The sequence below is a fragment of the Verticillium dahliae genome, genomic scaffold (genome assembly GCF_000150675.1).
Source record: "Verticillium dahliae VdLs.17 supercont1.2 genomic scaffold, whole genome shotgun sequence".
Lineage (NCBI taxonomy): Eukaryota > Fungi > Ascomycota > Sordariomycetes > Glomerellales > Plectosphaerellaceae > Verticillium > Verticillium dahliae.
The window spans coordinates 886712-911758 of record NW_009276916.1 but is presented as its reverse complement, the minus strand read 5'-3'; the positions used below and the strand labels follow the sequence as shown (position 1 = coordinate 911758).

At 57.3% G+C, this 25047-nt stretch overlaps 7 protein-coding genes and 2 non-coding genes across 9 annotated transcripts; 6 read left to right on the top strand and 3 right to left on the bottom strand.

Moving 5' to 3' along the window:
* Positions 1 to 1608: 1608 nt before the first annotated feature.
* On the top strand, positions 1609 to 9059 carry VDAG_01095 (1-phosphatidylinositol-3-phosphate 5-kinase FAB1; the record flags this gene model as incomplete). The annotated part of the gene is made up of 2 exons (XM_009649981.1): positions 1609 to 8903; positions 8960 to 9059. The coding sequence occupies 2 exons, from the start codon at positions 1609 to 1611 to the stop codon at positions 9057 to 9059; spliced, it is 7395 nt and encodes a 2464-aa protein (XP_009648276.1).
* Positions 9060 to 9638: 579 nt separating this feature from the next.
* VDAG_01094 (uncharacterized protein) lies at positions 9639 to 11033 on the top strand (the record flags this gene model as incomplete). Its single annotated transcript, XM_009649980.1, has 1 exon — positions 9639 to 11033. The coding sequence occupies one exon, from the start codon at positions 9639 to 9641 to the stop codon at positions 11031 to 11033; it is 1395 nt and encodes a 464-aa protein (XP_009648275.1).
* Positions 11034 to 11168: 135 nt separating this feature from the next.
* Positions 11169 to 12068, bottom strand: VDAG_01093 (vacuolar protein sorting-associated protein; the record flags this gene model as incomplete). The annotated part of the gene is made up of 3 exons (XM_009649979.1): positions 11169 to 11564; positions 11667 to 11903; positions 11985 to 12068. The coding sequence occupies 3 exons, from the start codon at positions 12066 to 12068 to the stop codon at positions 11169 to 11171; spliced, it is 717 nt and encodes a 238-aa protein (XP_009648274.1).
* A 506-nt stretch (positions 12069 to 12574) lies between these two features.
* VDAG_01092 (nucleolar complex protein) lies at positions 12575 to 14998 on the top strand (the record flags this gene model as incomplete). Its single annotated transcript, XM_009649978.1, has 1 exon — positions 12575 to 14998. One exon carries the CDS (start codon positions 12575 to 12577, stop codon positions 14996 to 14998), a length of 2424 nt encoding a protein of 807 aa, XP_009648273.1.
* Positions 14999 to 15603: 605 nt separating this feature from the next.
* VDAG_01091 (transmembrane and coiled-coil domain-containing protein) lies at positions 15604 to 17763 on the top strand (the record flags this gene model as incomplete). Its single annotated transcript, XM_009649977.1, has 1 exon — positions 15604 to 17763. One exon carries the CDS (start codon positions 15604 to 15606, stop codon positions 17761 to 17763), a length of 2160 nt encoding a protein of 719 aa, XP_009648272.1.
* Positions 17764 to 19968: 2205 nt separating this feature from the next.
* On the top strand, positions 19969 to 20955 carry VDAG_01090 (uncharacterized protein; the record flags this gene model as incomplete). The annotated part of the gene is made up of 1 exon (XM_009649976.1): positions 19969 to 20955. One exon carries the CDS (start codon positions 19969 to 19971, stop codon positions 20953 to 20955), a length of 987 nt encoding a protein of 328 aa, XP_009648271.1.
* Positions 20956 to 22133: 1178 nt separating this feature from the next.
* VDAG_01089 (histone acetyltransferase GCN5) lies at positions 22134 to 23477 on the bottom strand (the record flags this gene model as incomplete). The annotated part of the gene is made up of 3 exons (XM_009649975.1): positions 22134 to 23183; positions 23257 to 23384; positions 23465 to 23477. 3 exons carry the CDS (start codon positions 23475 to 23477, stop codon positions 22134 to 22136), a joined length of 1191 nt encoding a protein of 396 aa, XP_009648270.1.
* A 354-nt stretch (positions 23478 to 23831) lies between these two features.
* Positions 23832 to 23912, bottom strand: VDAG_20070. The gene has a single exon. It is a non-coding gene; the product is annotated as a tRNA-Ser (tRNA).
* Positions 23913 to 24737: 825 nt separating this feature from the next.
* VDAG_20069 lies at positions 24738 to 24818 on the top strand. The gene has a single exon. It is a non-coding gene; the product is annotated as a tRNA-Ser (tRNA).
* Positions 24819 to 25047: the final 229 nt, after the last annotated feature.

Here is a 25047-nt window from a genome sequence, read left to right as displayed (position 1 = left end):
GTGTCTGGTGTGCTCGTGTCAGAATGGGGCTTGACTGGACCTGAGCCTTTTCTTGCGATTCGAGCATTGTGTTGTTAGATTTTACGGGAGATGAAGTAGATTCCACGTCGAACAACGGCGCTTGTGTTTGGAAAACGTCACGCGGGTTCTCATTCGAGGCGCTGCTGGCAACCGCCGGCCTTTCAAGCGTATTTGGTGTCGGGGACCGCCGTCTTCGGTACGAAGGTGATGAGGGTGGGAGAGGTACAGATCTAGCAGAAGATTCGGCCTGGCTCTTGCCGTTTCTGCGGTCGATAGATTGTTGGGCTTTATGAACCTGTGGTGGAGGTGGACTCGGTGACCAGGACACCTCCGACGCGTTGCTTTCTGCTTCACTTCCATCTTCCTTATCGATGTCGGGCTCTTTTGTTGACCCACCCTCGACCTTGTTGGCTTCGGCTGTGCTCTTTGGTGCCGAAGCGCCTGACGATAGTGGCTTTTGCGCCCCAGGTGGCAGGACCCTGGAAGATTCGAAGTACCTTAGAGATTCCAGCACATGAGGAGGGATGTTGACCAAACCGATGTTGCTGCTCGCAGAGCTTTCCGCCCAAGCATCTGGCCGTTCCAAAAGTTCTTGTTGATCCTTGGGTATGCGAAAGAGGTTCATCGAGAGAGCAGGGCCTCGTTGCTTGCGTCCGGAGGAAGAAACTGGAGGCCGCGACGATGAGTGGGACCGGGAAGGAGCCATGATCCTGGAGCTGACTGGTTCAACCCCGAAGAAATGCTGAGCATCACGTCTGATTCAACCAGCTTGGATGCTGTCGCTTGTCTGTCGAATTATCTTTTGGACCCTCATGCCAAACGATCGAATATGGAGATCGCTGGGCGACACGTTGGTTGGGCGAAGCTTTCGGTCGCGTCGCGTCTGATGGACCCACTTTGTCCACTGTAGCTGTTACTTTTAGGTACCTACCTACTTACCGTGTCATGGGTATTTCGGGTGTCAGCATTGTCTGCCGTGTGGCTGATGACTGGGCTGAAGCCAAAGCGCCCGCGGGGTTTGTCTCTTGGTGCTCACCCCTCCTGGCCCAAGCTTCCCATGACCTAAGCCCCTGTAGAGCACGTTCCCTCCATCAGATTACTGGCCCATGACTCCCGGCCCACGCACCCGAAGGTGGTAGTTGTCGTCGCTCTCATAACCGGGGTTCGTTCAACCTGGCGGCTCAGGGATGTTGCTGCCTTGGTACATGTTCTTCGAAACCGATGCTGACAACAAGCCGCCACCACCCAGGCTCACAAGACGACGCGAACACAGCTTGAAGATCTTCGTCGCAGGTTGAGACAGCACAGAACACCAACTTACGGCCACATTCCACGAATAAGCGCCTCGTTTCTTTCGTCATCCTCATACCGTCGAGTGACCAGGCATTGTCTTGTACCTGAGTACTTAGATCACCGAATCTCACGACAGACCGCTTCGCGACGCTACCGCTGCTACGACCGATCCACAAACAAGGAGTCATCTGTTCTGTGATACAATCTCCCAGTTTCTTCGAGTACCTTGTCGCCATGAGAAATCAAACATGACCTCAACGCGCCCGACCTTTTGACTGCCGCGATCCAGTCGACATGGCTCCCAACAACAACCCCTCGTCGCCCGCCAGTTTGGCGTTGGCACTCCCCGACCTGAGACGGCCTCGACGCGACTCTGTGGCCTCGATATCGACTACTTCACAAGTCGACAAAGAGCAGCTAGCCCAAACTCTTAACAAGATACATAATTCTGCCAGTCAAAGCGACACCTTGACGACCTTCAACGACTTCGGGCCACCCCCATCTACCTTGCCGATTGCCGAAAATAAGGGACTCACCGGAGACTTGGTCCAAAATGGCTTCAGTGGGCTGTACAACAGGTTGAAGGAGGCTGTGGGGGGTGCTCCTTTGAGGATGCCGGACGTGGACGAGGACACCCCCAGTATTGCTTCCAAGAAAAGCTCGTCAACTACAAACACGGCTCCGAAACCAACAACGGCGTCACTTCACCGCGGCGAAACTGCTGGCACAAGCTCGAGCTTGGTCCTGCCATCCGATGGTCTCCTCACCAGCCTCTCTAGTTCTGGAGCCGTCCTGCCCGAAGCAGACAGTCCTCTACAGACTCCCATGTCTAACAAATCAACCGCCATGTCTGTCATGACAACCTCTAGATCTACCACTTCGAGCAGACCCGCTGCTGTGAGCATGCCCAAAGCATCGGCTGTCACTGCAGTTACACCCGATGTCGCACCTGCTTCTGTGCACCGAGATCCTAGTCAGCAGACTGTTCGGTCAGAGGACACTCTTTTGCGGACGTCTGAAAGACGTAGCATCAGCAAGTCGGATGCGCGTGGGCCGATATTCGCAGCAGAGAATGCCAGCCTTTATGAAGACTTCAAGGCCACCTCTGAGCGAGCACAAAGTCAAAGTACCAATCGTTCACGGAAAGATGACGTGGTCAGCGTGGATGGCAGTGTTGACACACCTCTGAGCCCGACAAAATCCGTCACACCATCTCTGCCCTCTTTAAAGACCGACCTGCGCCACGTGCGAACTCCTTCTGGCGGCTCGTTACTATCAGCCCCAAGGCGGCCCGCTGTGATCAATAGAATCACACGTTCTCGGTCTCCGGCCTACGCTCACTCGAGAACTTCTTCGATGGACCAGGGAACCGCAGAGCCCAGCCCAGTCAGCACCTCGGCGCACACGCCGATATACCATGAATCATTTGCTCACGAGTCGAGGCCTCAACAGATGAGATCTGGGGCCATGCGCATTCCTGGTACGACAAGAAATGAGGGAGCTCCAGAAGAGGTCAATACGAAACTCGGATTGATGCGAAAGCAGATTCTGAGCAAAGAGTTCTGGATGGCCGACGAGACCTGCAAGGAATGTTACTCTTGCCAGCAGCCGTTTTCTGCATTTCGGAGGAAGCATCATTGTCGGGTCTGCGGTTTCATCTTTGACTCGAAATGCACGTCGATCATTTCAGCCCAAATGTTTGCCATGTCGGGGACTTTGAGGCTCTGCAAACCATGTCTCAAGGTGCTCAACCAAGTTGAAGACAGTGCCTCGGACGACTCAGGGGACGACTCTTTCTTGCCTGCCATCTTCCGTCCGAACCATGCCAAGGCTGAGGCTGAGGTGACAGAAGTCGATGTGGAAGGCGAAGAGACAAGCTTTGCTGGTAGGATGGAGGATCTCGACGATGCCCGATCTATATCAACGCCAATGATGGCCATCCCAGCGACCAGAAGGATAGGAATCGACGATTCGAATCGGAGATCAGCCATCCTAGAAATCGACGCCCCGCAGCTCAGCAGACCCAGCTCCTCCCGATCTCTCAAGTCACTCAACGCAGCAAGGCCTCAATCATCGGGTCTGGGCCACCGGAGACATCACTCGAGACAAAATTTCTGGTCGAGATTCAAGCCCATTCCAGACAATACTGCTCCTTTCCGCAAGGACGTCAATGAGGAGATGACGCGCAAACAAAAGTATCCGGCATTTCACGAAGACAACATTATCGACCCAGAACTGGCAGATTATATGTCAGACGAATCAAGTGGAGACGAGCAAATGAGCATGTTCGCAACCATGTCGAACAGCGATCTGCAACCTTCAAGCTTTGATCGGGAGAAGAGCAACTTTGGCTCATTCATTGGCGCGACTAGAAAGCATCGCTTCCGAGGAGGAGAGAAAAGTCTCAGCGGCATCAGCTTCACCAGTCGCGGCGGCCCCGACGACACCGGTCTTGGCAGTCTTGCTGGTCATATCCGATCATCTCGCCGGCGCAATCTCAGCAACGTGAGCGGCAACGTACATTATCTTCGCTCTCCGAGACCAAAATCATCCGCGCTCAAAGGACCTACGATATCTAATGACACTATTTTCTCGCCAGAGAACCCAGCGATTGAGGCAACAAAGCTCACTCGTAGCGACTCCATGCAGGAAGAAGATAAGGAACCGCAGGTTGAGCTCAACTCTTCCAGCATGCTGCATGTGAGAAAGTTACTCCATCAACTTTTGGAAGATTCCAGAGTACCCAACGCCTCTGCTTGGGAGAAGGCACTGATTCCTATTCTGCTTCAATGCACTGACGATGTTGTGCCTGATATTCGTGCTGGCGATGACATGGACATCCGCCACTACGTCAAGCTCAAAAAGATTCCCGGCGGCAAACCAGGAGATACCAGTTACGTGTCTGGCGTCATATTCACCAAGAATTTGGCTCTCAAAAGCATGCCACGCCGAATCGTCAATCCACGCATCGTTATTGTGTCCTTCGCAATTGAGTATCAGCGCCATCACCAACATTTCATGAGCTTACAGCCTGTTATCGAGCAAGAAAAAGAGTATCTGAGGGTTGTGGTAAATCGCATCATCAATTTGCGACCTGATGTACTGTTGTGCGAGAAGGGCGTTTCAGGTGTTGCTTTGCAATATCTAGCTGAAGCCAACATTGCCGTGGCCTACAACGTCAAGCCATCTGTGACATCGGCTGTGTCAAGATGTGCCGAGACCGACATCATCACTTCTCTCGATCGCTTGGCCCTTCAGAATCAGGCTGGCCGATCAGCTGGTTTTGAAGTGAAGACTTATGTCAATAAAAGCTATCCTGGGAAGAAAAAGACCTACATCTTCCTCTCGGGGTGCGCCGAACGGCTGGGATGCACGATAGCCTTGCGCGGAGACTCAACTCAAGTCCTCGCCAGGATGAAGAAGATTACCGAGTTCATGGTATATGTGGTTTACAACCTGAAGCTCGAAACGTGTCTCATGCGGGATGAATTCATTCAGTTGCCATCAGAAGGCGAGCTTCCGTCCCTACAATCATCTATCCGCCAGCAAACCGATGAAAGCTCAAGATCAATGAGCATGTCAGGCGAGACGGGCCGACTTGGATCGACTGCATCCCAGACGTCCCCGATGGAGTCTGAGCCACCGTCGCAGACAAGCCAGAGTGTTTCTTTTACCGGATCAGCAGGAGCGCACTCCGATCAGACGGAAGAGCAGCGACCGGCGGAGCCCGTACGAACTGTCTCTCTCCATGCCTCGCATGTTGCCACTGAAGCTGCCGACACGCACGTACCTGAGGACGTCCCAATGCCGACCTATTACAGCGATATGGTAGCCAGATACGAAACCAAGATCCTATCAGCTTCCCCTTTTGTACGATTTGCGCAACCACACTTGTTGATGAAGGCGCGAGAACAAGAGCGGAGGCTAGTGTATCTCAAGCGTCTACGGGACCAAGACGTTATTGAGGAACAGGCAGATCCTGAGAAGAGATCACAGAAGTTTCAACTCATCAAGCCTGAGATGGTCCATGAAATCGGCCAGAAGGCGCCTCGGCAGATTATGGAAGTACTTCATGCCGTCCACGATGCCGAGTACGATAAGGCGCTTCACAACTACCAGACACAGACACGTCAATGGGAGAATTACATCCAAGGGAACCTTGATCTATTCGATCCTTACTCTCACCAGAACATAGTTGTCCTGTACTCTGTCATCTGCACCGAGACAAAAATCCCGTGTGCGGAGCCTGGACTGATTGCCATTGCCTTTTACGACGAGCACATGGACCAAAGTGGCAGCATGGATCCTGACTGTACTTTGGGCCAGTATATTGAAGATCTGTGTCTCAGCAAGGACTCGATCTGTACGTCGAATGGTTGTGACCGCAAAATGACTGAGCATCATCGGACTTATGTTCACGACGAATCACGCATCACAGTCTTCATCGAGCCCGCAGCCACAAAGCCAAAATTCGTGACTGACGACATTACGATGTGGAGTTACTGCAAGGTATGCAAGAGGGACTCTCCTACGATGCCCATGTCAGACAGCACATGGAAGTACTCTTTCGGGAAATACCTGGAGCTACTTTTCTGGAGCAAGGGCCTCAAACTCCACGAGAACACAGAGTGTTTCCACGACCACCACCGCGACCACATCAGGCTCTTCCAATTCCGCGAGACCTGGGTTCGTATCCATTATGACCCCATTGATTTGCTGGAGATTATCGTACCTCGAGCCCGAATCACTTGGAAAGTCGACAACGACTTGAAGTTGAAGAACCAAATCTTCAGTAAGATCGAGTCCAGGTGGATTCGTTTCATGACATCTGTCAAAGTCAGGATCAAGACGATTAGGGTCGATAGTGTCTTGCCAGAAAAGGCCGAGTCTTGCAGGATCGAGGTCGACAGGCTTACGAAAAAAGCTCAAGACGACCAGGTTGCCGTTATTCGAAGGCTTCAAGATGCTTATGTCAACTCCAAGTATTATGAAGTCATCCCCTTCAATCCGATCGTGAGGGAGATGCTTGAATACGCCGGAGAATGGGACACGGCGTTCAACCAATTTGAGGCCGATTTCTTGGCTGATAAGGACTTGCGGCAGTTGACGATGCTGCAGCTGAAGAAGATCTTCACAGACAATGAATCAAAAGAGTCCGTTGCGGCAACTGAAGGGAGCATATCGACTGTCGACACCGGAGAGCCTCCGTCACAGACGTTTTCGGACACCGACGACAAGACCACGCAGCCAACAGACTTCAGCGACCCTAGTCTGGGCGGAAGTACGGACTTGGCAGACGACAATGCCGCCGAGCAGGCTCAACAGGAAGATCTTGATGCACCAACCGAGCAAGTTTTGGAAAGAGTCGAGCCCCTCGACCTGGCAACCCCGACATCCCCATCCACGACAAGGCCACCCCTCTCCACAATCGGCACAAATACCGATGCGACCCCTTCAACAGAGCCAGCCAAGGAGCTAACTCCGACGGAGTCATTTGCAACCGGATTTGCAAACCATGTCCAGCTTGACAACCAGCCCGGTGGTGTCTCTCTTTCCGAGAAGATTGAGCAGCTGAGACGTGAACACCAGGCTCTAGGTGCAGAGGCTCCAACGTCTGACCACGTCCCCGAAACCCCCCGGGCGGAACGCGGATCATCCCGTAGAGCGGGAATGGCAGTGTCACCGCCCATGATTCGAGCAGCTTCACAGCCCATCCACACTTTGAAAAAGGTGCAGTCAGGCATTGGGAAGTCGATGCTTCAAAAAGATCCTAAAACACTGGCTGAAGCTTCTGAAACGGACTCTTCTTTCAAGGTCGACAAGAAGCTCTCCGAGCGACTAGGCCTGGGAGGTGTGCGAGGCCACAAGAAGACGGCTCAATCGTCAATCCCCCGATTCGTTCACAAGAAGAAGGAGTCCAAGGTTTTTGCCATTGCCAAGCATTTCGAGCAACTCAGTCGCGAGTTCGAGAAAGAAAGGATTCGAGAAGACAAGAAGAAGCGCGCTGCACGTCAGCCACGTGCCTTCCTACCACGCACATCGACCAAGCCCATTGTAGAGGTTTATGACGATGTCGACGATGCCGTGCAGGAGCTTGAGCCATCAGACTACGAGGGCCCAGACGAAGGTGGCAACGACTTCGAGAGCAGCGCAACGACGCCCATGCTCAGGACTGCGCAGACGGCACCTGTGACGCCAGCCGCAAGGTTGGACGTATCGGAGCCGTCGCTCGAGAAGACGCCTCCAGTTCCACATGACGATGGGCACACCGGTGGCGAGACGGACGACACTGGCACTGTCAATCACAGTGTAGGGGGGTCTGATGAAGAGTGCGGAGGGAGTGATAATGAGCGAAGCCTGGACGACATTCTACCTGACGTTAAAGAGCTGGCAGATGCTCTAGAGCCCAGCACAGACATTCCCCTCGAACTGCCCAAGCACCAGAAGAAGAGCTTGATGAAGCTCCTCACCAACTTTTGGGCTGAACGCTCTGCAAGTGGCTGGCCAATTCTCGATTATCCCGTCAACCCTAGTGATCACATCTTCATCGACTCAGATGTAATTGTTAGAGAAGACGAACCCAGCTCTGTTATTGCCTTTGCCATGAGCTCGGATGACTACCTAGGCAAGCTCGCCGATATCCGCAAGCAATGGCAGATCGCCATTCAGAAGGGCTACGAGGCAGGCAGTACTGATGCCAAGTCATCGGGCATATCGGACACGGGCGGAGAGTTTGTCGAGGCCGACCTGGAGAAGAGCCTGCTCAGGGCCACGGGCACGCATCTGAAGTACCAGTTCAAGGAAGGTACGGCCACGATGATGTGCAAGATTTTCTACGCCGAACAGTTTGATGCGTTGCGGCGCAAGTGCGGCGCGTCAGATCGCATCGTTGAGTCGCTGTCTCGCTGCCTCAAGTGGGATTCAAAGGGCGGCAAGACAAAATCCGTGTTTCTCAAGACGCTCGACGACCGCCTCGTGTGCAAGGCCCTGTCTCCGATCGAAACGGCAGCCTTCCTGCGGTTTGCGCCAGCGTACTTCGGCATCATGGCAGAAGCGCTCTTCCACGATCTGCCGTCCGTCATTGCGAAGATGCTGGGATTCTTCCAGATCATCATCAAGAACCCAGTGACAGGTGTCGAGATCAAGTTGGATCTGCTGGTCATGGAAAACCTGTTTTATGACCGCGCGCCAAGTCGGATCTTTGATCTCAAGGGGTCCATGCGCAATCGCAAAATTCAATCGACAGGCGAGCAGAACGAGGTCCTGCTGGACGAGAACATGGTTGAGTTCATATACGAATCACCCCTGTTCGCGCGAGAGCACTCGAAGAAACTCCTCCGCGCGTCCGTGTGGAACGACACGCTGTTCCTTGCGCGGCAGAACGTCATGGACTACTCGCTGATGGTTGCCGTTGACGAGGTCAAGAAGGAACTCGTCGTCGGCATTATCGACTGCATCCGCACGTACACCTGGGACAAGAAACTGGAGAGTTGGATCAAGGATCGCGGGTTCGTGGGTGGAGGACGGAATCGTCCCACTGTGACGAGCCCGAAGGAATACAAGTCGCGATTCCGAGAGGCCATGGCGAGGTATGTCGACCCGACGACGGCTCGGTCATGATCTGGCGTGCTAACTGGTGATATAGGTACATCTTGCAAGCACCCAATTGCTGGCACCAGTTTGGGGCACCGCATCTGGCCAACACGGTCCGGCCACGGTTTGAGAACGACGGCAACCCAGAGTAGGAGCTGACTGGTGGCCCTGATGACGACCGGAGAATGAGTGAGATGCTGTTGGCGGCACAAATCACGGCCAGCGACGAGTTATTTCAGTGAAGGCGTTTAGCATAGCAAATGGACTGGCGGTTCGGTACAGGGCATGGGCGGCGTGGGAGTTGGACCCGGACAAGAGCAATGTTGCTCACAATGGTAACTGTGGCAGCCATACATAATTCTGTCGTTTCAGCTGTTTGATGAAGAATGTGATGGATTACGAAGACCTTTTTCGAAAAAGGTCAGCTCTCCACAGCCCACCTGTCGAATACGGAGAATGTGAATTCCTAGTATTTGTATTGACCAGATTTGCGAAGACAAGTCAGGGCGTCTCAATGATGGAGGTTGCTCAGAGGCAGCCCCCTTTCAGCCTGCGGTTGTTGTCGTTGACAGGCACAGCCGATGGTGAGAAGGGACCCACTAAAGTTCAACCTCAACTTCAACCTCACTCCATCATCACACCTATCTCACCAACCCGACTTACTCACAGTCCTTCGAGCCACTGCGCGCTCTTTCTCTTCTCGGTCTGTCTCGTCTTTTCAGGAGTACCTCATGTCAGTAGATCTCAACTGGGAGACCCTCACGTCGGGCCCGGACGGCGAGGCGCTCGCGCTTCGCATCCGCGATTTCATCCACGAGAAGTTCCAGGCAGTCCAGCTGCCGCGCTTCATCAAGTCAGTGACGGTTCACGACTTTGAGTTCGGCTCCATACCTCCGAAGCTCGAGCTCAAAGACATTACCGACCCTTTACCAGACTTTTACGAGGAGAATGAAGATTATGACGACGACGATTCAGACGATGGCCAGGACAATGATGCAGCGGAGGAGCTGAGAGCGGCGGCGGCAAGGAGACACCAAAACCAGCACGAGAGCCACCAGCGCGACGGCAGCGCGCATCTTCCTTCGCGATTCCACAACCACGGCGCGAGCTCGCCTTCGCGGGGCCTCATGGCCGGCGACCTCACGAGCCCCTTTCTCGGCGTTTCGACGCCAGGCATCCTCAGCGGCGCCTCCAATCTGCACTACTTTCAAAGTCACCTCGGCTCCGGCTGGTCAGGCACCCACACACCTTTGGCCGCCGTCGCTGGAGGTGGCAACAGCTGGATGGACGCCTCGGCCGTCTCCTCGCCAGGGCCCTCCCCGCTCCGCGGCACCCCGACCTACCCCAGCCACAGCCGCAACCCGTCCCAGTCCTCCGTCCTGTCCGACATGACACCGGCCTTTGCGCCGCTGACGCCGCAGAACCCCCATCCTCTGTCGTCCGCAAACCACTTTTTGCGCGAGAAGTCGTCCGTCTCGACCCTGGCGCCCACATCCGTCGGCACGTCCCGCCCCCCGACGCGCGACCCTGCCTGCGCCATCGACGAAGAGGGTGACGACGGGGGCGACGGCCAGCAGCAGCAGCAGCAGTCCTCGCCGCCGTCAGGCGAGGCCGACCACCCGCCGCCTCGGTTCCGCGAGCCCCGGCCCGACGACCTGCAGGCCGTCTTCCGCATCCGCTACGCCGGCGACGTGCGGCTGCGCCTCACGGCCGAGATACTGCTCGACTACCCGATGCCCAGCTTTGTCGGGATCCCCGTGCAGCTCTCCGTCACGGGGCTGACCTTTGACGGCGTGGGCGTCACGGCGCACATACGCAAGCGGCTGCACTTTTGCTTCCTGAGCCCCGAGGACGCCATCACGGCCGTGGGGCTGCCGGAGGAGGAGGATGACGGTGACGACGGTGACGACGACCACGGGCACGCCGGGCGCGGCGCGGCGGGTGAGAAGAGGCGATTCGGGGGTCTACTGCAAGAGATACGGGTCGAGAGCGAGATTGGGCTGCGCGAGAGCGGCAAGCAGAGCCTCAAGAACGTGGGCAAGGTGGAGAGGTTTGTGCTGGAGCAGGTGAGGAGGATATTCGAAAACGAATTCGTGTATCCCAGCTTCTGGACCTTTCTCGTCTAGGCCGCCCCCCTGGTCACGAGTGCAGTGGTCGATTCTTCGAGACGCAGAACGGCATGTATATGGCAGCTACGCTCAGTGGAGTGATGGAGAAATGGAGGGCGCAATTGATAGCCGTGCCCGCTCTATGTAGCTAATCTATGTCAGGGTGCTCTTGAAGCCCTGGTACGCCTGCTGAATATCCATCTCAATCTCGCGCGCCTGCTCGTCGCTCAGCTCGTCGGTGGCCTTCATCTGATTCAGCGTGATGAGCCACTGGACAATCTTGCCGCGGTTGTCAAAGTCGCGGTCGGTGACCTTGTTGACGGACTGGATGACGTCGGAGAGCAGCGGGTGGAGCTGGTCCTTGCTCAACAGGCCGAGCTTGACGGCGTCGAGGAAGGTGATGAACTCCTGCGTCGCCTCGAGAATGAGGGCGCCGCTCGTCGTGTTGCCGGGCGCCGGGGCCTGCGCGGGTGCCGAGCCAGAGGAGGCGGTCACGGTCGTCGAGGGCATGCCGACGCGGATGCGCTCTGTTGCGCGGGGGACTTCGAGCTGCAAAGAGGAGGAACAAGACATGTCAGCCGTGTTTTTTTTTTCTTTTCGTGGAGAGACGACCAGCATGATACAGGGGAGCAGGAGAGTCAGGGTACATACATCCCATTCGGCCTTGAATTCTTCGAGCCCGACAAAAGCAGTGGCGACCGTCTCGTCGGTCAGGATGGACTTGTACTGCTTCAGCGAGCGTTCGCAGATCTCCGTGTAGTCGGCCTCGGGGATGGCATCTTTGAGGAAAGCCTTCTCGAGCTCGTCGAGGGTGACGATGATGCTGAAGATCTCGGCGAGGGAGTCTTGAAGGTCGCGCTCGGCACGTGTCTCGGTCAGCTTGACTTCCTGGAAGATGTTAGATCCATCGCGACTGGCGCAGACTCGGACCAGAGGAATCTTGGCCGTTTTGGAGGGGGGGAAACATACCTCATCGAGGTTGATTGTGGCAGAGAGGGTGGTGTTCGGGATGTAGCTATGCGGCGTCGGCGCATAGGCTTGCCGGGGGTTCATGTTTGCGGCTCGAGTTGTATCCTCAGGCGCGTCATGGTGAGGTGGCCGAAGAAGGGAAGCTCGGTATGATGACCCTCGATGGTGTCTCGGGGTGCTGGTGCCGGTGCTGCTGCCTGGGCAAGCCAGGTATGGACTGAAGGAGGAGGGGGGGAGAGATCTTGGATGTTGGTTGCACCAACGTCACGAGGGGCAGCGAGGAGAAGCACAGCTACAGCGGCTTTCCAGCGCACTGGACCGCTGAGGCCACTGAGAGGAGTGACCCCGCCTGCGCCGAGCTCAGAGCTCGAGGGCCCGCACGCGCGCTTATCGTTATCGATAAGTTCATGCTCGTCCAAACTGAGCCAACGCCCAAAAAGAGGCTCCTTATCGTTATCGCGAAGAAAAAAAATGAACTTGGTCCGCTGCTTGTCCCGCCAATTGCCTAGACAGCCAGCCTCGATCGACTCCATCGACTGTCGCAGCTCGAACACGACTACCACGCTTCGAGCAAGCACCAGTCGCCCATCATGCCTCCCTCGAAGAAGAAGCTCAAGGCCACGAAAAAGTTTGAGAAGAACCACCTCTCGGGCGTCCTGAAGAAGCGCAAGGAGGACGCAAAGGTCAAGCAGCGGTACGCTCTCCAGGCGAAAAAGGCTGGCAAGAAGACGAGGGAAGATGCGAGCTTTTTCAAAGGCCCCAAGGAGGAGGGCGCCCCCAAGCCCCATTCGAACAAGAAGGATGCCAACGTCAGCGCCATGAGCGTTGACGACTTCTTCAAGGGCGGCTTTGAGGACATTATCGACAAGGCGCCCAAGGGCGGCAAGCTGGGCAAGAGGAAACGCGATGCGCCCAACGGAAAGGCCAAGGCGCCCAAGGCCGACGATGATGACGAGGAGCAGGCAGGCTCCGAGGACGAGGAAATGTCTGACATGTCCCTGGAGGACCAGCCCGTTGTCAGCGACAGCGAGGACGGTGCTGACGACAGCGACATGGAGCTGGACGCCGAGGACGGCGAGATGAGCAAAAAGGCCATGGACGACCTCGCCAAGAAGGATCCTTCGTTCTACAAGTTCCTCAAGGAGCACGACCCCGAGGCCCTCGACTTTGACGAGAACGCCGACATGGCCGAGATTGACGACCTGAGCGCCGGCAGCGACGCCTCGGATGACGACCAGCCCAAGAAGAAGCGTAAGAAGGACAGCAAGAAGAAGAAGAAGAACAAGAAGGACGAGTCTGAAGACGACGAGACGACAGCAGCTGACAACGAGCTCACGCGCGAAATGGTTGCCAAGTGGAAGGAGCTCATTGTCGAGAAGAAGTCGCTGCGTGCTGCTCGCCAGGTCGTCCTGGCCTTCAAGTGCGCCGCGCATCTGAACGAGGACGATGCCGAGGATGGCAAAAACAACCGCTACACCATCAACAGCCCCCAGGTCTTCCACGACATTCTCATCGTCGCCCTGCGCCAGATCCCCGAGGTCATCGCCCACCACCTGCCCTCGAAGGAGTCGGCTGCCGGCAAGGTCTACGTTTCCACCGAGACGAAGAAGTTCCAGACGCTGTCCATCATGCTCAAGACGTACACAGCCTCCATCATCCACCTCCTCGGCACGCTGTCCGACGACGCGACCCTCAAGCTGACGATTGGTGCTCTCGAGCCCCTTCTCCCCTATCTGCTCTCGTTCCGCAAGCTGCTCAAGGCGCTCATCAAGTGCGTCGTCAACTTCTGGGCGCGGCCCGCCTCCTCCGAGGCCACGCGCATCACCGCCTTCCTCGTCCTGCGCAAGCTCATGGTCATCGGCGACGCCGGCCTCCGCGAGGTCGTCCTCAAGGCCGTCTACCAGGGTCTCGTTCAAGGCTCCCGGGTCACCAACGCCAACACCATTCAGGGCATCAACCTCATGAAGAACTCGGCGGCCGAGCTCTGGGGCATCGACCAAAACGTCGGCTACACGACGGCCTTTACCTTTATCCGCCAGCTCGCCATCCACCTCCGCAACAGCATCGTCAACAACAAGGACGCCGCCTTCAAGGTCGTCTACAACTGGCAGTACACGCACTCGCTCGACTTCTGGTCCACCATGCTCGCCCAGCACTGCACGCCGCTGACCGAGGCCGAGGCCGGCAAGCCGTCGCAGCTCAAGCTTCTCGTCTACCCTCTCGTCCAGGTGACCCTGGGCGCCGCGCGCCTCATCCCGACGGCGACCTTCTTCCCTCTCCGCTTCCACCTCATCCGCTCGCTGCTGCGCATCTCGCGCGCCACCAACACGTACATCCCGCTGGCCGCTCCCATCCTCGAGGTGCTCGAGTCGGCCGAGATGAAGCGCGCCCCCAAGGCGGCGTCGCTCAAGCCGCTCGACTTCCGCGTCGCCTTCAAGGCGCCCAAGGCCTACCTCCGCACGCGCGTCTACCAGGACGGCGTCGGCGAGCAGGTCGTCGAGCTGTTTGCCGACTTCTTCGCGCTCTGGGCCAAGAACATTGCCTTCCCCGAGATGGCCCTCCCCGTCGTCATCCAGCTCAAGCGCTGGCTCAAGCAGGCGCGCCGCGGCGACAAGGGCGCCAGCTCGAAGAAGGCCCAGCGCGGCAACCAGAACGGCAAGCTCGGCAGCGCCCTTGTGCTGCTCGTGCAGAAGGTCGAGGCCAATGCCAAGTTTATCGAGCAGCGCCGTGCGCAGGTCGACTTTGCGCCCAAGGACCGCGCCCAGGTCGACAACTTCCTGCGCGACCTCGAGTGGGAGAAGACGCCGATCGGGGCGTTTGTCGCCGTGCAGCGCAAGCTGCGGGCGGAGAAGCTCAAGATGATGGAGGAGGCGAGGCGGGAGGACGATAGGCGGAGGAAAGAGGAGAGGGGTGACGTTGACGAGCCCGAGGAAGACGAGGAGGAGGAGGAGGATGAGGAGGAGTATGCGGATGAGCTGATGGACGACGAGGAGGAGGAGGACGACGATGAGTAGGCCTGATTCTCGACGAGGATGTATCGTTTAGATGTCTTGTTCCCGGTATACCTCTGGCGTTTAATCGTGTACCTTTTTTCATGACGCTGTTTTTGACCTGGGCTGTATTGGTTTGAAGCTATGAAGCTATCGATTGTTCATGCGAAGCCACTCATAGGGTCTTGTTCGACATTATGCACTTGGTTGGCTCATTGAATCATCAGCCAGCTGCCAACTGTCAAACGACTTCTTGTGCCTCCATCATTCACCACGGTGTTGCACCGCCAGCATCAGGGGTGTCACATGCTGTAGGGCCCCTGAGGATCCGCCTAAATTTACCTACTTTTAGCGCCGCCTTAAGGCTGTGCTCACAGCCTTCGGCCCTCGTCATTGATGTGACGTAGAGAGCCGCCGCATACTGTGCCGCAGCTCAAATGGGAAGGCAAGGCAACCTCTCTCACATCATCCAACAGTCACTGGCGGCCAACAGCCTGGCCTGATATCCCGCACATCATCTCCCACCTGCCATTCTATCTCAACGGCTACATTCCTGGAAGCTTCAAGTGGCAGATCAGTCTGGTACACAGACAAGCCTCCAAGCGCCTGGCATCAAGCAGCACCCCACCATGGCACCTCTGGCTGCGGATCCCCGCCAGATCCTGGTCGTCCTCGATGACACCAGGCGGCGCCAGTTCTACACGCTTATTGAAGATATCATGAAACTCATGAGATCAGAAATAGATCCCCACGGCGATGATCGACACGATGGAGGTTGGCCGTCGGTCGCCCAGTGGGAGCAGCAGCAGAAGCAGCGCAAGCTGGCAGGCCGGGACGCATCGGAGCTCTCCTCCATCCGACAAGATGCCCTCGAGCACTTTGGCGACTGGCGCCGGGGGATTCTGAAGAAGCTCAAAGAGATCACGTCCGCCAAGGAGGACAAGAAGGTGCTCGAGGCCCGCAAGAAGCGCCAGGACGAGGTCGCCAAGATGAAGGCCGCGTCGTCTGGCGACGAAGAAGACCCCATCACCCTCGGCGACACGGAGAACTCGTCCACGACGAACGCCAAGGACGTGGCCACTTTTCAGAAGCACTACCAGCCGGTGCCTACGAACCTCGCCGCCCTGCCGGTCGAGGACAGGCGCGAGCTGCTGAGCTCGATGCTGCTGGTCGTGTTGTCGACGGGCAACTACGCGGCCCACTCGCGCGTGCTTGTTCTGCACCTTGCGTCGTCGTTTGGTCTTCCTCTCGCCGTGCTCATCACGGAGGAGACGGAGATTGCCAAGTTTCTCGTCGAAGCCTCTACCGCCAAGGGCGAGGACGGAACCAGCAGCAAGAACGCCGCTGCGGCGTCGGCCATGTCTGGCGAGGCTGAGGCGACGAAGCGGCGTCAGGATAATCAGTCCTCTCGCTTTTGGAAAGTCGGTCTGGCGTCCGTGGCTGGCGCCGCCGTCATTGGTGTCACGGGAGGTCTCGCAGCCCCTGCCGTCGCGGGAGTGATCGGCGGCATCATGGGCAGCGTCGGACTCGGCGGTGTGGCGTCCTTCCTGGGCATTTTCTGGGCCAACGGTGCGCTCGTCGGTGCTCTGTTTGGTGCCTACGGTGCCAAAATGACGGGTGAGATGATGGATCAGTACGCAAAGGAGGTGGAGGACTTCCGCTTCTTGCCCCTCAAGGAGGAATACGGACAAGATGCGAAAAAGGCGACATCAGACGAGAAGAAGACGCGCCGCCTGAGAGTCACGATCGGCATCAACGGATGGCTTGAGAATGAAGACGCCGTAACGAAGCCGTGGAAGGTCCTGGGCGACGAGTCGGAGGTCTTCGCCCTGCGATATGAGATGAAGGCTCTCATTGCTTTGGGTGCCTCGCTCGAGGACCTGGTCAAGAGCTACGCCTGGAAGTACGTCAAGCTGGAGATTCTCAAGAACACCGTTCTCGTGTCGCTTTCGGCCGTCCTCTGGCCTGCCTACCTTCTCGGCACAGCCTCCAACATTGACAACCCTTATCACCTTGCGCGCAATCGCTCTGAAAAGGCAGGCCGTGTGCTCGCGGATGCCCTCATCAACCGCGCGCAGGGCGAGCGGCCTGTCACCCTGATCGGGTACTCTCTGGGCGCCCGCGCCATTCACTCGTGCCTCAAGACGCTGGCCCAGCGACGAGCCTTTGGTCTTGTCGACTCGGTCGTGCTCATCGGCGCCCCGACGCCGTCCGACACTGAGCAGTGGCAGATTCTCCGGGCCGTGGTCGCGGGCCGCATCTTCAACGTCTACTCGGAGAACGACTACATCCTGGGCTTCATGTACCGGGCCACATCGCTGCAACTCGGCGTCGCGGGCCTGCAGCCCATCGAGGGCGTCGACGGCATCGAGACCCTGGATCTCAGCAAAGACGTCGCGGGCCACCTCCGCTACCCGGACCTGATCGCGCAGGTCTTGACCAAGTGCGGCTTCCCCGACGTCAAGGACGGCGAGGGCGAGATTGAGCGAGACGAAGACATTGAGCGCGCCAAGCAGGCGCAGCCGGACGACATGCCTGAGGAGGCGCGCGCCATCCAGGGCGAGAAGCCCAAGACTGGTGGTGGTGGTGGTGAGCAGGACGCGGAGGAGGACGAGCCGTCGCCCCCTCTGCCTCCGAGGAGGGAGGCCGAGACGGGCGCCGGCGGGGCGACGTCGCCGCCTCCGTGGGCTTCGGACAGGAAAGAAGACCCTCTCAACTTGGGCGCGTTGGGGACGAAACACGTGGAGCCACTCGCGGAGCAGGACTTGCCCGAGCGGCCCAAGCCTTGATTCTTGACGATGGGGACATGCATGTTTGGGGTGACAGGGGCATGAGCGATGACATGTATATATGCCTACCTTGCTTGGCCCAAGGTAGTTAAGTTCATGGTTCATGGTCGAGGAAAGTTCCGGCAAATGAGATGATGCACTATTGACTCTGCCCCGTTCTATTTACAGTCATGGTCTTCGTACGATGTGGTCAAGGCAAAAGGCCAATCTCGACATGGGAGCGCAGCAAGAAGTCTGCACCTTGACTCCAGCCCCACGGTTGTGGCCACTCCAGCCGACGATTGTGGCTAGTGATATCCTCTCTAGGCCATGGCATGACAAACACTCGTCCTGGGTCGGCTACTCTAGTTGATAAAGAACCAACGCGCGCTCCGGACGTGGCGTGCTGCAGGGTCCATAGGAAAACACAGGCTGATTTAGTCGGTGCGAGGGGAGGGGGAGGGCGGGTAGGCAACGCGGTTGGTCGTCAGCGGTTGTGCGGTCTGGAGCGAACGAAGGTGTTTGGGGGGAGCATCACAACGACAGCCACCCCCAAAGGGTGGGCGGAGGATAAAAGCCTTCCGAACCCAAACAAAAAAATAGAAAAGGGCGGGGTTACCCCATACGAATCGGCGGGGCTTCGCACATTTGGCTCATTCCTTGCTGTACCTCGCCCCATTTCTACCTCTTTCATGAGATGCATTCGATGAGAACCCCGGAGAGGGGGTTTTTCGGACGATCCCGTGGCCCAGGCCCTCGGCGAGGCTGTTCTGGTGGATGGGCACCATGTAGTCTGTCTGTTCAGTGAATCGGTCACCATCTTGCCCGTTTCCATCGCAGGAGGCATTTCCATCACAGGAGGCATTTCCATCACAGGAGGCATTCCCATCACAGGAGGCACTTGTACCGCTCTACCGTCTCGCCGCCACCGTCTCGCCGCCACCTGAGGGGCCTTGGGGGGCCTTGGGGGCTCCTCCACAGAGTCTCGTTTCCCCCTCTGAGCACGTCGACGTCTGCCAGCGGACACCCCCTACCGGATAGACGCCAGCAGCCTTGGCGGGGCCGCTCCACTGGACAGCGCTGGACGACGGGACACAGGGGGTGCCCGGTGCTTGGTGCCCGGTGCTTGGTGCCCGGTGCTTGGTACCCGGTACAACGCCTGCCAGGTGCCTAGGTACCTGCCTGCCTGCCTCGTAGTTCGTTGTACAACTAGCCGACCCCGCTGCTGGGTGCGGAGGGCAGTCGCAGGTCAGGTCGGTAAAAGGATTGGTAAGTACCTACCTAGGTACCTAGGTAGGTAAGCTTGGTGAGGTAGAGACAGGTACGTAGGTACCCAGGTACATGAGCAGCAGCAGCGGGCATGACAGACAGACACAGGCTTAACAGGGCCCCCTCGCCCACCGAGGGACAGGGAGCACGGGAAAGAAGGGTCGGGTCCAGGGACTGGGACTGGGACTGGGACTGGGACTGGGACGAGGAAGGACTGGGAATGGGATTCCCATTTCGTGAGACGCCCCTTCCGTGTCTGTTCATCCGCCACTTCATTCTTTTTCCTTCCATGCGAACGATCCCCTCAGACAGCACCACGTCGTCGTTTCCTTCTGTTTCCCTTCTTCTTCTTCTGCTTCGTCTTGTTCTTCCTCCCTCTCTCTGCCTGTGCATCTCGTCTCCCTGTGCATCTCGTCTCCCACCGAACCTGACTCGGTCTCGTCGCCCGTCCTGATCGTCCCAACGAACGAACCATCTTCCTCGCCCAACCAAGAGATCTACCCGACACACACCGAGCCGGACCCTCTCCTGTACGACCTACCGTCTCAGGAGTAAGTCAGGTCGCGCCCAAGCCGCCGCACCTCCGCCCTTTGTCCGCCTGACCAACAGAGTCTTTTCCAACCCAGAAGCCAGACACACCCCCAAAAAGACCAACAACACTGGCCAGACGAAGATCCCTACTCCACACAACACCACCAAGTGTGGTTGGTTTTTCGCCCTTGCCGCCGAACGGAAGGAAGAAAAAAACTGGTCATCGTCAACCACATTTCCGCCCACCGCCCGCCTCAAGCAGCCCACCGACTTTCCGCTCCCCCATCCCGCTTCGGTGTATACCGAGGGTGGCCTACACGCCCCTCGGACCCGCCGACCGTTCCCCTTCTCTTTGATATACAGCCACGAGCCACGAGCCCCGAATCCGACCCTTGACAAACATCCTCGTTGCCGTCAACCGCCAAGATGAAGGGCCGCGCCGTCGACCAGCTCGTTTTCGAGTCCATGTTCTCCAAGTCGAGAGCCGGCGACCCCCCCAACTTTCATGCCTTTCTCCAGCGCACCCTCATTCTCGAGGTTCGCTCCGAAGTCCATGCCTTCTTCGGCCACCTCGACACCCAGGAGGCCAAGTATCCTGGCCTCGACTACTGCAACCCCGTGCACCGCATCCGACTGAGCAGGTGGCCCTGGCACCGTCGCCTCTTCCGCGCCTTTGACAGCCTGCGCCTCACGCCCAACGAGATCGCCAACCTGACCAAATGGGAGGGCACAAAATGGGCCAAGGAGCGCTACGAGAAGGAGCAGGGCATCACAATCAGAGACACGGCCGCCGACGAGTTCTCCGAATGGGTCGAGCCTGAAGACCGTCCTCTGGCTCCCGCCAGCCGCGGCCGCACTGCAGAGACGGAGGCAGCATCCGAAGATGAGGACATGGAGGGCGAAGACACAGACGAGGAGATGGAGAGCGTGGGCACGGCCCTCAACGAGCGACTCAGGGAGCGCGTCGCTCGCCGAGAGGCAGGCGAGCACGCCACCGTCCTCGACGAGGAGTGGGAGCAGTGGCTCAAAAACGCCATCGAGTCTGGCGAGCTGCCCTTTGTCACGCCACAGACGATGCAGTCCACCAACTCTACCAACACGCCCATCATGCCGACAACCCTCTTCCCGCCTCGCATGCTGAGCGCAGCAAGGGCTGGCCAGTGGAGCGACATTCCCGACTTTCTTCACGACATGATTCAACGGAGCATCAGCGTTGAGACGACCGATCGCGAGGAGCCCCTCATGCCGCCTCTGACGCGCGCCCCTCGGCGTGGGCCGACCGACGAGCGTCGTCATCCTGGTGCGCCCTGGCTGCGACCATACTCCGGCCTGCGCTTGCCGGTTGGCGATGGCGTAACCCAGTCCTCTCCCGATCTCAACGCGCCGGTCGCGGCGGATCCTCCGGGAGCATAGGCTGCTCACCAGATCGCCGCCCAGTCGGTACAACGCGATGTCGTGCGGCAGTGGACAGACGAAGCCTGGACGGCGCTCTTCGACGGGCGCATGACGCTCGGGGTTTTCCTAGCCGGCGAATTTTGACGTTTGTGCGGCTCGGAAGGTGTCCTCGTATCCTCGTATACGCGAAGTGATCCCGCCCTCTTCTGACGTGTTTCTTCTTCGTTCCTGCTTTTTTTTCTTCTTTTTCTTCTTCTTGGACATGCATAATACACTTTCTGGACGGCTGCATGGGATGGTTTTGCGTTCATGGGCGTTCTGCGGGAGACAGCCACGGCTGCTCCCCTGGCGTTAAGGGCTTTTCCGTTATCTGGGGTTTTTCTTCCTTCCTTTATCGAGGCAATCGGAGGACGAGAAGAGGCCGGGTCAGTCAAAGAGGGCAGGTAACAGCCAGGCCCGAAACATGGCATGGCCTGTTCCTCAGGAGTGCGTCACGTACCTGTAGGTAGCACATTTTTGATTTGGATGCCCCCCCCCCCCAAAAGAAAGTCAATCAACTTCCGCAATCTGAACGTTTCCGTGCTGGCGGCATACTTGCCGTTCAATCTGTTGGGAAGAGATGTGATCGTTTGATATCATGTTTCATTGCTGGGTATCTACCTATGTCCTCTACCTCGAACCCAGTCCTCGTGCTCCTTTGTCGAAAGGGGGAGAGAAAAATAAATGCAGAATCCTCCAACGCCCCCGACGCCACCCACTTGTGTAAAAAAAAAATATAAAACGAGCCTCCTAAGGGCCCATCACGACAATTGCGCCGGGTTGGCTGTGATGAACGAGAGCTCAGGCCCCGCCTCGGCGGAGCACCTCTCCGAGGAGAGGCTCCCTGACGACAGGCCGGTCACTGTCGTGAACGACAGATCCGTGCCGTCGCTGTGCGACGTCTCCGTGGCTGTCGAAGAGGACGCCTCCGACGCGTCGAGGGAAGCGCTCCGCCTCGTGCGTGTCTTGCCCCGTTTAGCGGTCCCCGCCTGGCTCCCGCGTGATGAGCGGATCGCCTGTGCCTGACGACACTCGTCGGGCGGCGACACGAGGGCGCGCCGGCGTCGCCCGCTGCCGCCGCCGCCGCGGCGACTGCCGCGGGGCCTACCGCGTCCTCTGCCGCGTGCGCCGGTCCGCGTCATGGCGACGGAGCCCTCCTAAGGCTCGAGGTGCGACCACTCGGGGATGGCCTTGATCTGGGCCCACATGAACTTTTCGAGCTTGTTGGCCGACTTGGCGTACGGGGTCGTCTCGTTGTTGTACTTGCGGCAGTTGTCGAAGACGAGCTTGGCGTCGCGGGTAAAGTCCTCGGGCGTGGCGTACTGGTCGGCCTCGAGCTTGACCTCCATGGTGCTGAGGTCCATGGGCTCCTTGATGACGTCGTAGTAGTCGGCGACGTCGTCCTTGTTGACGGGGATGAGGAACGGCCAGGCCGAGGCGTGGTTCTGCATGTCGTTGAGCAGGTGGAGGAGCTGGTTGTAGTTGGGCCCGTGGCGGGGCTGGCGCGCGAGCTCGTCCATGGCCGGCGACCAGCCCGAGGCGCGGATGGCGGGCACCGCCGTCAGGGGGTCGATGGGCTTGACGCCGTTCTTCCACTCCTTGGGCGGCGCGTGCACAATGTGCGACTTGGAAAAGGCCCGGATCTTGGCCTGCACGCACTCCTTCTGCTTGAGCAGCATGCGGCCCATCTCGAGGTAGCGGATGCGCGGCAGCATCGAGCACTGCATGATCGTGCCGCCTTCGTAGTCCTTGATGTAGCCCATCCACACGGACCGCGGCAGCGTGATCTCCTTGGTGAACCCCTGCTTCTTGAAGTAGCCAATGGCGTAGTTGTCGGCATAGGTGAGGAAGTGCATGACGTCGCTCGTCGCCTTGACGTAGTCCTTGAGGTGCGACATGAGATGGGCGCCGTAGCCCTTGACCTGCTGGTCGCTGGAGATGGCGCAGAAGACAATCTCGGCAAACTGTCGGCCCTTGAAGGGGCGGTAGGTAATACCTCCCACGACTTCGAGGGGCTTCTTCACAATGGCGATCGACAGGTGCGTGCGGTCGTAGACGAGGCGGGCAATGTAATCCTTGGGCATCTTCGGGAGTTGTTTCTGGAAGATGCATTTGAGACCAGTGAGGATGATGAGGGACTCGCGCTCGTTATCGTTGTTGACAACACGAAACTCTATCTCGTTGTTGCGCTCTTCGATGACGGCGGGCTGGCGGGCAACGAGAGGTCGTCAGCATGGTCATGTTGCGTCGACGGCCAATGCAAACAAGGGATGCGCGTACCTTTTCGGGAAATGGGATGGGCTTCATGGCCACTTTGGGCTCGGGTTCCGGTTCGGCGGATTCATCGTGCTTGATGCGCTTCGAGGCCGCAGGCGAGGAGGGGTCCTCGGAGGCCTTGCGCTTGTTGTCTGTCAATGGCCACGAGTCAGCAAGAAGGACGCAAGGCTACCGCGAGGTGCAAGGCACAGAAATGGGCGCGTAGGCTTACTCTCCTCCTTCATTTTGGCGGCATCGGCCGACTGGCGTAATTTGTCGATGCGACAAGCGATACTCAGGCCGCCGTCGATGGACTCTCTGTCGCACTTGTGATGATGGTGGCTAGAACAACGTTGATGGGACGCGCTTGCCAGGGGCCGAGAATATGCCGACGCAGCGATCTGTGATGCACGGACGGCTTTGCTGGGCGACAACGACCAATCAGCTTGAGTAACCAGAAGCTCTGAATACCAAAAGATTTATTTTCCACCTCAAGAAGGTTCCTGACGGCAACGGTAGAAGGAAGACAATTCAGAATCTTGACGTGATCTTTGATTCAACCTTATGGAGTCCTGGAGCAAGAACCAGGCAAAATGTTTCGACGCCGGCAGGATTCGAACCTGCGCCCCCGAAAGGATAAGATTTCGAGTCTTACGTGTTAACCACTCCACCACAGCGCCTTGGATGATTCAGGGTGTTCTGCATCCATACAGATCGGCAGACGCAACATCACATACACCTCATCAGCATCTTCGAAGGCTCCTGCGAGAGAACCCTAATTAAAAGATTAATGAAGAGGGTTTGGACTACTAAGACTATCTTTCTTCTATTGAAGCTAGATCGGCGACCAGCGGCAGTACAAAGTCCTTTGCTCTTTGGGTGTCCAAGGAGGTACTTGGCCGTCATGTGGCAACAACCTCAGTTTCTACCATGCTGGATGGTGAAACCCCAGGCTATCACCTCAGTCAGTGATTGGATCAAGTAAGTGATTTATTCCGAAAGACTGCTTTCTCGCTGCTTAGAATACAGGCTATCAGTACAATGCTCCCATTCACCTGTGAATCATTATGTTCAAGTACAACGTGTTCTGCGACTGCACTGGTGATGTCGCGCTTTTGAAATTAGGTGATACACGCCAGTGTAGGTACACAGAAATGGAATCAGTAGCTTGGTTTTATTCACCTATAGATCTTGACGATCAACACCTTTTTGTGCACTCTCAAATCAAAGCACCTGACCAATATTTCTCAACCTCCATCTTCCATACAGTCGACAGTAACGCACAGGCCAAGTCGTGCGAGACGCTTATGCCCAAGCCTCACCACCAAGATGCAGATCAAAGGACCTCCCGTCTCATTTGAGATGACCAAGTTGGCATAGCCTCAACCGCTTCCTCCGCTCCATCCAGCCCCAACACAACCACAGCAGCCATGATCTCATGCTTCTGAACAGACTGTCAACCGCTACCGTCATGACACCCTTGCTCTGGGCAGCTTTTCAATTAAGGCGCTGTGGTGGAGTGGTTAACACGTAAGACTCGAAATCTTATCCTTTCGGGGGCGCAGGTTCGAATCCTGCCGGCGTCGAAATCTTTTGCCAATACCACCCATGTACATGAGATCGTAATGATCTTCTTTTGTTCCAGTCGATGAAGTGTTCGGTTGGCTGTCAAGTAGCAGATTCCGTGTGAGAAGGGTTGCCAGTCAAGCGTTTGCTGTTGCTCTGATGCACAAAGCTCCCGTCGCTATGATTAATTTTCATATTTTCAAACCCGTCAGCTTTGACTACCGGCTTGAGATTTTTTGATACAGGGAC